Here is a 14,543-nt window from a genome sequence, read left to right on the forward strand (position 1 = left end):
CCTCCTAGAGAACACTGATTACTGGCTCAGACCAAGCTTTGTAGGCCCATATGTACTCCAATACCCTTTGCCTCATTGTAATTTTAGATTCATTGATTGTTAGAGTTGGAAAGGACCCCAGAGAGTATCTTGTTTGACTAGTTAATTTCTAGATGAAGAAGCTGAGACCCTGGAAAGTGGTGTGACCATACTGTCCCAAAGTGACAGAGCCAGTCTGCTTGATGCCCCACCAATAATACACTTGCAGGCTGTAGTCTGGCCTCCCTCCACACAAATGCTGGCCAGGCTCCCACCCTGTGTGTCCTGCGTTGTACTAAAGATGCCGATGATACTTGTTTGAAAACATGGTTAGCTGCACTGGAGGGTTTTGCTTATTGTTTGTTTGTTTTTAAGGATTCAAAGCAAAACTCATTTTACAATGGAAAAGTATCACGTGTGGTACTTAATCCTTAAAAATCAACAAAACTGGCTTGCATACTTATGAAGTAGTTGATTTGGGTACCATGGCTGTCTACTCCTTAGTCTGATGTTGTTTACAGCGCCATCTGCTGGCTGCAGAGAGATGATTAGAAGCTTTGGATTTTGAATTCTGATCATTCCTGGAGTGGTGGCCTGTATTCTTAATAGACAAGATCTCTCTCTATATGTAATATCATACATACATGTCTGTATATATTTTACCTCTACACACACACACATATATCTCTGTGTGTGTGTGTGTGTGTGACTTGTCCAAATCTTGCAGTTAGATGTGTCCGAGCTGAGACACAGCCTCATCTCCCAATTGCTTGAGCAGTTAAACAAGTCAACATGCATTTATTTGTGTCCAGCATTGTGGATATCCTTTGGTGAACCGTGTGTTAATGATTTCGATCAAGAACTTTTAAAAAGTGCCTCTTTGTGAAAGTTTGGCAATGCAGCAGTCTAGCAACCTCTCTCTGCTTGGGTTCAGTGAGAGAACCAAGCCCTTTTGCCCTAAGGCATTCACTGAGTACGCTGAATTAACTTCCTCTCTTATGAAGCTAGGATGGGGCATTCCTTGAGAGAAATGAGAAAATAATCACTTGAATCGTTTTCCTCTCTTCTGTGGTTCCAATGAAGAACCCTAGTTCAGAAAAACTGGAAGGTGGAAATTCCCTCCCACCTTAGCACACTTTCTGAAGGAACTAGTTACCAGTTTGATATGTAACTTTCCAGACTAGTTAATCTGCATATGAAATCATTGAAATATGTACACACATATGCATATACACAGACACTTGGGATGTAACACGTGTGTACAACAGGCTGATAAAAGAAGTGGGGTGGCCCAGAGGTGAGGGGATCAGTCCTGTGAGAGGTAAGGAATAGCAAAGGGTTCTCAGTGGAGGTGACGTAGAAGGGGTCTCAGAGGATGAGTAGTTTAGTAAGAAGATGGGAGAGAGGTGAGCATACATGTAATGGCCAGAGAATGTGTGCCCAGGTGTGAGAGAGCTGCCCCGGTCCAGTATAGTTTTGGTATGGGGCAGCGGTGGGAGGTGAGATGGGACGGACAGGTGAGGACTTGTCATCAAGGGATCTTGTATGTCATGTGAAGCTGTTTGGACTTTATTCTGGACTACAGGGAGCCATTGGAGGATTTCAAGCTAAGAAGTTTGATCAATTCTATGTTGTGGAATGACAGCTCAAAAGACAACATGGAGAATGGTTAGCAAGAGAGAAAGACCAGAGGGAGCTAGGGAGGGCAATTAAGTGGTTATAAACCGGGAGTGATCATTTATAAAGCAGAACTAATAATGCCTTCTTTATAGAGTTCTTGTAAGAATGAAATGAGGTAACATCTGTGAATGCGCCTGTTAGGTTATAAAAAGGAAAGGTATTATTTTTTAATACCATCTGGCAAATATTTCAACTCTATGACTTCCCTTGTGACTGACAATATCCTGATTTTCTCAGCATTATTTCCTGTACTGCTTATAGGGAAGAAGAAAAACAATCTGACCCAAGAAAGGAGAAAATGATTTTTGTTATTTCAAAAAAACAGAAAACATAGTGTTTACTTAGACAAACAGGAGTGTTTGCTAAGACATCAGAATATTATTCAAATATTTTTAAGGTAATTTGCCATGTCAGAAAACTGTAACATCTTTTTTTGTGAATAAAATTTAAATTCTCTGGGCTGTTTAGAAGAAGAGTGTGGTGGGTTGTAAAAGACCTAGTTCTTTGTGGTTTTGGGTTCAGAGGAGTCTGCTTTTCGCCTGAGAGAGGCCTTTCCATGACTGGACTGTTAAGCCGGAAGAGCCTGAGAAGAAGACAGGAAGCTGGTCATGGCTCCTGGTCATTACTTCCGTCCTGCACTCCTGTGGGGAGATCTGTTACTCCACCATCTCCACCATCCTTGTTTTGACATCACTAATAATCACCTTGCCTCCTATCTGTCCCTTCTGATTATATTTCCTTCTACCTCTTATCCTCCAATGGCTTCTTTAACCCGAGTAGACAAGCGACCATTTGCAAAAATGCCAACACACAGGAAATGTGTTTTGTTGCCTTTTCCTTCTCTGATAATTCTGAAAATTGTTGCCACAATTTCTCCCCTCCAGATCAGTGAACTGTGGTAAGATGAGAAAAATAAAAAATGCTGAACTTTCCTTTCTCTTCTCTTTTGAATTTTTCTGTCTTTCCTCATTTTACATGGAGTTCAAAATTCGTAGATCCTTGAACTGTGGACAATTAGACTGGAGGGAGAAATGATGCAGATGTCATTTCATAGAAGTGTGTATACTCAATACAATGCCTGTCCTTTGGGTCCCGATGTTCCCTCTAGCTTGGGGGCTTTGGAATGGGGCCTACTTGTGCATTTAGCACTGATTTTTTTTGTGTGTGTGTGCATGAATTAACTTTAAATATTTTCCTGGCTTTCCCTGGGATTTTCTGGCTTGGCTGTCAGTTACCATGCAGGCAGGATCTGCATCAATGCCCACGTGCTGTTTTTCATTCAATTTCTCTCTCTCCCTCTCTCCTTCGCTCCTTCGCTTCCTTTCTTCCTCTCTCCCTCTCTTCCTCTCTGCCTGGGCCCACTTCTCTCTATCTACCTCTTCTGTCCATTTTTGGGGGGGATAATAGAGACGTTAGTGTAGATTACTGTATCAGCCATTTACACTCTGGACATGGACGTATCAGCTAACGTTTACTTTGAGCCTGGTAAATGGTAAGTCATTAAAATTAAGTGAAGTTCTTTTTACCACCTCAGGTTGCTTTTAGTGACTTTATTCCTTTGAATTATGTACATTTTAGGAAAGTTTACTTTTGAGGGGGTGAAAATTCCTTATGTATGAAGGTCCTCTTGGCCATGTTTTAAAAAGACTGACCACTAACCTATAGGGATTTAGCTATCAAGCTATGCAAGCTTAATAGAACCTTGGTTTTCCATTTGCTTTCAGCTGACATCCCTGCCTCTTTTCTCTGTCCACTTTTATTCTCCCTTTTGATGACATGAGCAGATCTGGGCTGATAACGAAAGTCGCTTTCTAATTATAATTTCTGGACTCGTAACAATTCCTTCTGCTTCTGAGTGTCTCTTCCTCTGGTTCACTTTGACCCACTGGGATTTCATCTGTCAGGGTGTTTACAACCAAATGTCTTGAGAGTTTTCACTAGGTTTCAGGGTAGCTCAACAGATCTCCCCCTGACCCCCGAGGTGGATATTATATTGTTAATTATGAAATTTAATATCTTGACTTTAGGTTTTATAATTTTATACAAATAACTGAATTTATATAAGCTCTTCTATTTTTTAATTATAACTTAGTTAATATGACGTTATAGCATAAGTGCTTGATCATGGGCTTGGGAGTTAGAATCTCAACAATTCCAATTACTAGTTGTCTGACTTTGGAATACTTACTTACCCTCTTGGATTCTTAGTTGCCCTCTTTTAAAAATGGGGAGAATGGTTTGTATGTGGTAGGATTGTTGTGTTAAATGAGATCATTAAAAATACTTAGTATAGTCTTGACACATAGTTAACACTCAATAATGATATATATATATATATATATAAAACAGCTATGTAAGTAAGGCCTAAAAAATGTTATAAAATTAGTTTATCACTGGATTTAGATGTGTTATATCCCACAGGACTGAGTAAATTACACTTAACACAAAAGAGTCAGAGTTGAAATATTTGAGAAAACAATATAAGAGATGTTTGTAAATTTTCCAGACGTAAAACAAGTTTAGAATATGAGATCTATAGACTGGGGAGTTGACTTCAATGCACAGAGAAATCCTGGAGCAGTAGCTTAAGCAGATGGTTTGTGATCATTTAGTAAAGACTGCAGTAGTTGCTAGAAGCTACCATGGGTTTACTAAGAACAAATGTTTTCAAGCATCCATTTCCCTTTTAAATAGTATTATGTGGTGTGTAAAACTGAGGAATGGCCTTTTAAAAATCTAATTGTATTCTTAACGATAGGATTGTACATTATGGGCTAGATGATAGCACTGCTGGGTTTGCAACTCCACAACGATTGAATCCCACCTATTAATGTCTTGGTTATCTTGATATAGACTTCTGGTAGCATACGTTGGAAAGTGCTGACGTATAACCTTCCCACGTAAGACTTTAGCTAGGAATTTGGATAAAGGTAAATGTGATGGATGTGCACCAACCAAATATGCAGTTGGCCCTAAGTTGAGAGGGACAGTAAATATAATAGACGAGAGAATAAAAATTCAGAATATTCCTGATCATCTGAAGCATTGTGTGGAAGTCCCAAAAATTGAATTTAATGAAGGTGAAAACTTTAAGCTCGAAAGATCAAGCCTGAGTAAGAAAGGAGATATTGTTTGGTAAAAGTTCAGGTAAAAATAATCTGGTCATTTAATTGACCCTGACCTTAATTTTCTTCCTTCCTTCCTTCCTTCCTTCCTTCCTTCCTTCCTTCCTTCCTTCCTTCCTTCCTTCCTTCCTTCCTTCCTCTTTCTTTCTTTCTTTCTTTCTTTCTTTCTTTCTTTCTTTCTTTCTTTCTTTCTTTCTTTCTTTCTTTCTCTCTGTCTCTGTCTCTCTCTCTGTCTCTGTCTCTCTGTCTCTCTCTCCCCCCTCCCTCCCCTCTTCCCTCCTTCCTTCCTTCTACTTATTCATTCTTTCGACAAATATGTATTGAAAGTACTACCCACCATGCACTTTTCTTGACAGTGGGGAGAGAGTAGCGACCAAAATAGTAAAAAGTCCCCACCCACATGGATCTTATATGAAGTTAGACAATTAAGTTCATGAACTCATCCTAGAAAAAGTGCTGCATACCTCCTTGCTGAATATCACTATGGTCACCTTCGAAATACTCCCCTTGGGAAGCTATGCACCAACACAAGTGCCTAGTCCACCCTTCAAAGCAGTTTTGGAACTCTTTTTCTGGAATGGCCATCAGAGCTTTCGTCATACTACCCTTGATGTCCTGAATGTCATCAAAATGTCTTCCTTTCAATATTTCCTTTATCTTCAGGGAAAGAAAGAAGTCATTGGGGGCCAGATCAGGTGAGTGGGGGGGGGGGAATGTTCCAATACAGTTATTTGTTTACTAACTGAAAACTCCCTCACAGACAGTGCCGTGTGAGCTGGTGCATTGTCGTGATGCAAGAGCCATGAATTGTTGGCGAAAAGTTCAGGTCGTCTAACTCTGTCATGCAGCCTTTTCAGCACTTCCAAATAGTAAACTTGGTTAAATGTTTGTCCAGTTGAAACAAATTCATAATGAATAATCCCTCTGATATCAAAAAAGTTAGCAACATCGTTGCAACAAGTTCATGAACTTAATTGTCAGGCTTCGTATTCTTTATAGGCCTGCAGCTGTGCAGCTGCCTTAGGAAAATGAACCTAATGCCAGGTTTTATTTGCAAGTGTAATATCTAGCTCATGATGGTTAATAGTTCTACTCTTTTATTTACTACCCTATTCTTGGTGCTACATTTTACATTGGGATCATTGCTTTCAGCTCTGAATAGCATAGTCTCTTCCAACAAGAGAGACAATGAAATGATGAGAGGCACGTAAACCATGTGGGAGGAGGATTGGTCGATGGTAAGAGAAGACTAAGTGGGGACATTATATCTGTCAAATATTTGTAGGATATAGGAGAAGAGGGCATAAACTTGTTCTGTGTTGCTTCCAAGAGTCTGTGCCTGTTATAAGGTGGCTCGTTTCTGGTAAATATAAGAAATATTGCCTGTGAAGTGTCCTAGCTGCAGCCAGGTGCCCCCTGTGTGGCCTCTATGAGGCTGAGATGTCACTCCTGTATTTCCTAGTACTGTGCCTGGTACGTGGTAGGTGCCCAGACATGTGTGGATAGGTATTCATATGGCATTTTGTGGTGATAACCTAGGTACTATAATAAAATAATGTTAAAATTTGAAGTTCAATATTTGTATATGTTAGGGAATCTGAAGACAGAATAAAGTACCCGAGAACAGCTGTGGGAGGCCATAATGTTCTAACATATACAAATTAATTAAACCACTTTTCTTAGGAGACATTTAAGAGGTCATTTTAGGATTTTTCTGAAATTTCTGAAGTGTGCCTATTCAAACATTACCCAACCCAGCTGAACTCCCGTCCCTTTCTTGAGGCCTTCACCGTAATTCTGACCCAGACATGGCCTTGCTTTCTCTGAACGTAGTGGCAGTTCTACAGAGGTTAGCATTTTACTGTTTCCTAATTGCGTCATGGGTCTCTCCATCTAAGTGATGAGGTTTTTGAGGGCAAAGCCTTATTTTATTTTTTTCTTATATTCTCCCAGACACATAGCTGAAAATCACTAAATGACAATTGCTTGATTCATTAAGAGGAATAGTCAGTAGAAGTATCATTGCAGCCACTGTAAGCACTCATGGAAGACATAGCAGGGTAAATAGCTTTTAATTCCTCCATCTCCTGCGTCCAAAGCAGGGATTATAGTCTTAACTTATTAGAGGCTCCGACTTTCGCTGTGCAAGTGCTTTGTACATAGTTGATTCTTTGTATACAGTTGAATCTGTGTTCATAGCTGTACTCCAAGGCCCAAACTGCCTTCTTGGCTCAGCCTCTGAGACCAGCAGGGACAAATCTCTAAGGCACAGGGGCTCATCGGCTGTGATTCATGTAAGTAGGATGGCCAGAGTCAATACCTGAAAACGCAGGGCACCCAGGCATACTTAATTTCAGATAAACAACAATACAATATTTGGGATATACTTATACTTAAGAAGTATTCATTGTTTATCCAGAATTAAATGTAACTGGGTGCCCTGCATGTTATCTGGCAACCTACATATAAACCCCATTCCTTTCATTTCCCCATAAGCCTGAGCTCTTAATTAACCCCCAAATTATAATAGTTCAACTGGAAGAAAATATTGTGCCCATGTGATTGATTCCAATGGCACATTTTACAACATTAATAAAAGGGAAACGCCATATGCTTACGCTTTTTGTGGTCATGTTCTTTCAGGTGTATCCAATAACGATAATTCCACAAACATCTAGGATGTTGGAAGTCCCAAACCTGTCTTGCTTACTTTGGTGGCATATAGTTTACTTGGTTCATGTAATATACTGCTGATATTATTTTGCTCAGGTATCACAGTGACCACTGTTGACAAATAATTAGGCTTACTCATTGGAATTAGGTGAAATGTGAATTTAGTATAATCGATCTTCTCAGCTCCTACAAACAACTGCATTGTCTAGTAAGAGCTGAAAGAATCAAGGCAAAGCATTGCTACTCTCAGTTATTTGTTTTGTTCCCTTCTTTCATCAGCTCAAAGGCAAGATAATATTCTGGTTTGTTCCACCTTATAAACTTCTTTTTGAGGGGCAGACATCTCATACTTAGGAAAATTGCCTCTGTTTTCCCCAACTAAATAACGATTCCTGCTGTTTAATAACAACAACCTTTAAATTCCATTCACGCAGGAAACATTTATTAAGCAGATTGATGGAGGTACGAGGGGAAAACACGATGGATAAGATGTAGTCCCTGCTTATAAGGGTTTACAAAGAATCTGCTCTTTAAATGCTGGCTTTTAGGTGCTTCAGCAATCATTTTGGTGAAAAGTTTGCAGTAAGAGCTAATTAGCCCATGGAGTAATGAAATGATTCTCCTCCAATGATTTAAATAAATCTCAATCCTTACATTCTGAGCAGAAACTGCGCTTAATGGGGAGTCCCAGGGGCCAGCATTAGGCTGTTTCCTTCTCCCTTGATTCTGCTGGTGGAGTGTGATCCCCAGAACATGGCATCAGCAGCAACAGGGGTGTGTTAGAAATGCAGACTCTGACGCCCCGCCCTGGACCCTCTGACGCCCCGCCCTGGACCCTCTGACGCCCCGCCCCGGACCCTCTGACGCCCCGCCCTGGACCCTCGGACGCCCCGCCCTGGACCCTCTGACGCCCCGCCCCGGACCCTCTCACGCCCCGCCCTGGACCCTCTGACGCCCCGCCCCGGACCCTCTCACGCCCCGCCCCGGACCCTCTCACGCCCCGCCCTGGATGGCTGAATCAGGACGTGCAAGCCAGAACCCTAGGTGATTCGTATGCACCCTGAAGTTTGAGAAGCACTGGCCTACTGCAGAATTTCTCCAGCTCTGCTTGGTGGTGTACAGATCATATGACACTTTTGTTAAAACAGATTCTTGGACTCTTCCCTCAGAGATTCTAATTCTGTCTGACAGGGGTAGGTCCCTGAGAATTTGCATTTCTAATAAGCTCCCAGGAGACGTTGGTGCTGCCTATTTGGGAACCACACTTTGAGTGGTAACCCTCTATTTCACCTGGGGTGCTGAACTGACATTTGGTGGTGGTGGTGGTGACTAGACGCCCAACGAGGGGTCAGTCTGGTTTTCCTTTGCCTCCACTGGAGTCATGAGCATGACAAGGAAATTGTCCCCTGGAACATGGAGCCTGTTATGGTGGTGGATTTGCATACAGTGAATTGTCCAGGCTGGTCTGTGATGCCATTGTGAGACTATAGTGAAGGAGAATTAAATTCTCCATGGGGACCCAGTCAATTGAATTGGACCCTACAAGATATTAACAGGATGGTGACAGGTCTGGCCCAGTCCTGGGATTATATGAATAAATGCAAGAAGGCTGGGCTATGCATGAAACAGTAGGAGTTAATCCAGTATTGCTGCATTGGAGAGTTATAGAGCCTCGGGAATGAAGGTGAGTGGAGAGTAGGCAAGGGCTGTGGGGAAATAAGGTCTGGAAAAATGGGGACAAGATTGTGAAGAGTCTTAAATGTCACCTTAACGAGTTTGGATTCTCTTATGTTAAATAACATAACTACAACTGAGTAAATTTTAAAGAGTTAAATGGCTTTATTGAACAATTAGTGAATCAGACAGCATCCCATGTCGGAGATAGAAAGGAGCTCCGAGGAGCTGTGCAAAATTGAAGGCTTTCATAGGCAGAAGGGGAAAAGGGTGGATTGTTTCAGGCCTATGTAATCTGTTTATGGGGACAGAAGGGGGGCTATGTAGCAGATTACCTCCTGTGTCAACCAGAAAATTCCAGACTGACCAGTCAGGGTTATATTGCTGGGGGAGGTTGTAAATGCTGTTCGATTAGGTATTAAGTCTCAGTTTGCTGATGTGGGGCTTAGCACAGGTGACTTCATTTTGGGCCTGTTGTTTCTTTTTTAACGCTTAATGACATCAGTTTTCAAAAGTTTTCATGTCTCACTGTACTTATTATTCTCTCTGTGTGTGTGTTTTGTTTTTTCTTTCAGGATTAAGCATGAAAACATTGTTGCCCTGGAAGACATTTATGAAAGCCCAAATCACTTGTACCTGGTCATGCAGCTGTAAGTACCTTTTTCAACTGCTGAGTGTTGCGAACTCCAATGCCTAAAGGGCCAGGTGGTAAAATGAACTAATGTGGGGGGCCAGGTAAGACAGTGAGGAGTGCTGAGGGCCGTGAGACATTGGACAGGCAAGGATCCAGCCGAAGACAGCCGGCTGAGCACAGGCGTCTGCTGCTGGGCCAGACTGAAAAGCGCAGGTGCCCGCATTCAGGATGCGAGGTGTCCGTGGCAGGGTGCCCACATTTCAGGATGGCTGTCCTGCTTTGTAATGTGCGAAGTCCCAGTGCCGCTAACTGCAAACACTTCTGTGGGCTCATGGTGAAGTATGCTCTGCTCTTGTCTCTGCGAGGAACTCCCTCCCATGTCTGCATTTCTAGGGCGGCTGGGGGTGGTGGCAGCAGATGGCAGCTGTGTGCTCGGTCCCTTCCCTTGACTCTCCCGCTGGCAGATACACACACATATTGTGTGACTGAACAGGAGTCCGTGCCTGAACAGGAAAAGTATAACTTGACATTATCAGCCCCAGTAGATTCTGTCTGCATTCTAGTAACTTTGGAGATTCCCAGAAGAGGGAGGAAATAAGAAAGCTGAGATTGAGCATGTAGTTTTTAAAATGTAAAATGTTTGCCTCTCCACTCACACAAATGCTTTACTCTAAGCGATATCATTTCTAGGAGTAGCCCAGGACTAGGTTTATTAGAATTAAGTGCTGGAAACTGAGTTACAGTGTTGTGCTTTAGCCGTGACCTGAGTAAATAAATTTGGAAATGCTGTATTATTTAGCTGAGTAACTGAAGAGGACTTTTGTTGAAAGTCAGCATATATACTTAAATTTCCTTATTTACTGATGATTTCCAGACTTTGGTTTGCCAGAGGTCTTTAGACGAATGGAGGGTTAGACTCACAATTTTTTAAAATCAATTTTGTTTTTCTTCATGAATGTTTAAACCACACATTAACTGGGGATCCTGTTAGGATGCAAATGAGTGTTCCTTAATGCATTTTTTAAATCTTTCATTATCTTCAAAATATTTTTAGTAGGTTCTGACACTTCTGTATAAACATTAAAAAAAATATCCAGACTGCAAGCTTATAGATGGTTGTTCTCTGGCAAATGACAGTCCCAGGTGGTGAGCAGCAGTTTTACTGGTGTGTATTGTCACCCGTGAGCCTGGCACTTGAAGCAATTTTGACTGCTGGTTCCATGGTAACACCTTACTACCCAAGTGTCATCTTTCCTAGTTCCTTGCTATTCTGTTTGTTTTACAGTTTGCCATGTTTCTAGTTCTTCCTAGAGAGTGGTAGTTCTTCCCAGTGGGCGACACTCCTTAGAGGCTCATGTGACCTTGTTTTATAGACAGTCATCTCTTAAAGAAGCAGGTGAATCAATTTCCCATAAATATTGACTGCCTAATAGGAAGAATATGACATATTGGTGACAAGAAAAAGCCCCACAAAATGTCAGTAGTGTATTTAAATGTGTGCTTTTTTTATTGGTGATGCAAAAAAAAAAAAAAAAAAAAAAAGTATTACTACTTGAATCCCAAGCAATATGTATTCACTTGCTTTAGTTCTCTGTTTATGGAACTGTCACTAAAGAAATCAGTTTAAAGTCCCTCAAATATGTAAATCTCAGCCCTGCCTCTTACTAGCTAGGTGAAATTTGGCAGATAACTGGGCCTCTCTATTAGTTTCCTTAATGGAAAACATTGGGGATTATAGTCATTTACATTAGAGGGCTATAGTGAGTATTGAATGAGAAAAACGTGTGGGAAAAGGTCTGCCAGAAATAGCAGGTCCTCAGTACAGACTGGTTTCTTTATTTGCATCCATATCATTTCATCAGTATGTTTGTGCAGATAAAGTCATAACTTGGACCAATGTAGGTTGGGGGCCATCTGTATACTTACCAGCAGAAGTTTATGTAAAGACTGTTTGGTATGAGAACATAAAAGTGTTTAGAACAGAACGAATCTTAGAGCAAAGTTTGGACGTTGTACTGTCCTCCCAGCTGTCCCCACCCCTTACTGAGTTTTTTGATCATGGCTTTCCCCTTTTTTGCATTAATCCTAAAACCTCCATTGTATAAACCACACTCATTCAGAATTTGTATTAATGTAGAGAGGAGTTGGGCTGGAATGAGCTTTTGGGGGACACTATATAAAGTTTGTTGGGCAAATTAATCACAGAATCCAGATCTAGAGGCGATGAGTGTTTGAAGTACCTCAGGAAAAAAATATTTAAGTGTACTGTTAAGCAGTTTAGAGACCCTATTTACACAAACACTGGGTATGCTAATTACACAAACTGGTAACTTGTATGAACTGTTTTTTCATTGGTTCTCATTACTTTTAAAAAATCAACTTTATGGAGGTATCATTTATATACAGTTAACTGCATCCATTTAACTGAACAATTCAGTGATGAATGTGAGAGAATCATACCAGGGAAGCCACCACCACGATCAGGAACAGAAAATTCCCATCCCTCCAAAAGATTCCTGGTGGCCATTTGAAGTCCTGCCTTCCTCGCCACTGACCCCAATCAGTGGTCCACTTTCACTCAGTAGAGATTCTTTGGCATTTTCTGAAGTATTATACAAATGGAATTACATAGTAGGTACACTTTTGTATGTGGCTTCTTTCCATCATCATAATCATTGACATTCATCTGAGCAGTAGCGTGGATCAGTCGTTTGTTTCTCCTCATGGCCAAGTATTACAGCATTTCATTATTCTGGATAGCCCACATATTATCCACTTCTTGTTGATAAGCTTTTAGCTTGTTTCCAGTTTGGGGGCTATTATGAATAAAGCTGCTGGGAACCTCATGTACAGTCCTCGGTCTGGATGCATGTTTTGCTGAAGACCTAGGAGTAGGACGAGTGTGTCGTAAAGGAGGTGTTATGTTGAACTTTTTAAGAAACTGCAGACAGTTTTCCAAAGTGGTTTTACCATGTTACCTTTTGGCCCACAGTGAATGTAAGTTCCTGTTCTCTACATTCTTGCCAACACTTGATGCTTTCAGTCTTTTCAATTTTAGCCGTTTTAATGGGAGTGTAGTGGTAGCTCATAGTGGTTTTAATTTGTGTTTTCCTGATGGTTAATGATGTCAATCATCTTTTTATGTCCTGCTGAGCCCTTGGTATATCTTCTTTGGTAAAGTATCCGATCAGAGCTTTTACTCAGTTTTTGTTGGATTGTTTGTCATCATATTATGCTTTGGAAGTGTTCTTTATAGACCCTATCCTTTATCAGAGCTATGTAATATGAGTGTTTGCTTCCATTCTGTAGCTTGCTTTTTTGGTTTTCTTCATGGTGCCCTTTTAAAAACAGCTTTATTGTGATATAGTTCACAATACCATACAATTTACTCGTTTAAAATGTACAACTCAGTGATTTTTATTAGTCACAAGGTTGTAAAATCATGACGCAATCTAATTTTAGAACATTTTTATCCCCATAAAAGAAACCCTGTACCCATTAGCAGTCACTCAAGTCTTCCCACCCCCAGCCACTTACTTTCTGTGACTATGGCTTCACCTGTTCCAGACATTTCATATAAATGGAATCATCGAACATATGTTCCTTCATGACCGGCTTCTTTCACTTAGCATAATGTTCTCAGGGTTCATCCATGTTGCACATAATCAGTACTTCATTCCTTCTTATGGCCAAATAATATTCCATTATGTGGATATATCACATTTTATTTATTCATCCATCAGTGAGGGACATTTAGGGTGTTTCCGTTTTTTGGCTGTTAAGAATAATGATGCTAGGCTTATTCACGTATACATTTTTCTGTGAACATACGTTTTCATTTGCCTGGGTATATACATCTAGGAGTGGAATTTCTGGGTCAAACGGTAACTCCATGTTTAACATTTTCAGCAACTTCCAAACTCTGTTCCAAAGTGACTATACCATTGTACAGTCTCGTGAACAGTGTGAAAGGATTCCAATGTCTCTACATCCTCTCTAATGCTTGTTTTATCTGTCTTTTTGATCATAGCCATTCTTGAGTGTGAAGTGTTATCTCCTTGGGGTTTGACTTGCATTTTCAGCCCATTTATTGGGAAGAAGACTTCTTTTCCCAATTAGCTGCCTTGGCACCTTTGTCAAAATTCAATTGACCGTATATGGCTGGATTCATTACTGGATTCATTATTCTATATATCTGTCTTTTTGTCAATACCACACTGTAGCTTTCTTGTAAGTCTTAAAATCAGGCAGTTATCCTCTAACTTTGTTATACTTTTCTTAAAATTGCTTTGCGTATTATAGATTATTTGCATTTTTATATACATTTTAAAATCAGCTTATCATTTTCCCCCCAAAAAAAATGCTTGTGGGAATTTTGTTTTGGATTGCATTGAATCTGTCTAACCATTTGGGAACAATCGAAAACTTAAAACGTTGAGCTTTTTAATCCATAAACATGATTAATATCTTCACTTACTTAGATCTTTCATTTCTCTTAATGCTCTATATTTTTCACTGTGTAGTGGTCCATATCTTTGTTGAATTTATTCTGCACTATTTTTTTTTTATTATAAATGGGTTTTTGTTTTATTTTCCAGTGGCCTGCTGCTATTATATAAAAATGCAGCTGATTTTTGCGCATTAACCTATGGCCTTGCTAAATTAATTTGTTAGTGACAGTAATTGTTCTGTGGATTTCTTAGCATTTTCTATATAAACAATCTTGTCATCTGCAATGT

At 40.4% G+C, this 14,543-nt stretch overlaps 1 protein-coding gene across 2 annotated transcripts in view; it reads left to right on the top strand.

Annotated features, from left to right (window-relative positions):
- Window positions 1-14,543, top strand: part of CAMK1D (calcium/calmodulin dependent protein kinase ID) — a 377,756-nt gene that overhangs the window by 226,078 nt on the left and 137,135 nt on the right. For both annotated transcript variants that reach the window (XM_074324975.2, XM_074324976.2), the window contains exon 3: window positions 9,746-9,820. In XM_074324975.2, the coding sequence (XP_074181076.2) occupies window positions 9,746-9,820 (75 nt within the window). The remainder of the gene's footprint in view (window positions 1-9,745; window positions 9,821-14,543) is intronic.

Source organism: Rhinolophus sinicus, chromosome 1 (genome assembly GCF_057876585.1).
Source record: "Rhinolophus sinicus isolate RSI-liver-muscle chromosome 1, RSI-T2T, whole genome shotgun sequence".
Classification (NCBI taxonomy): Eukaryota; Metazoa; Chordata; class Mammalia; order Chiroptera; family Rhinolophidae; genus Rhinolophus; species Rhinolophus sinicus.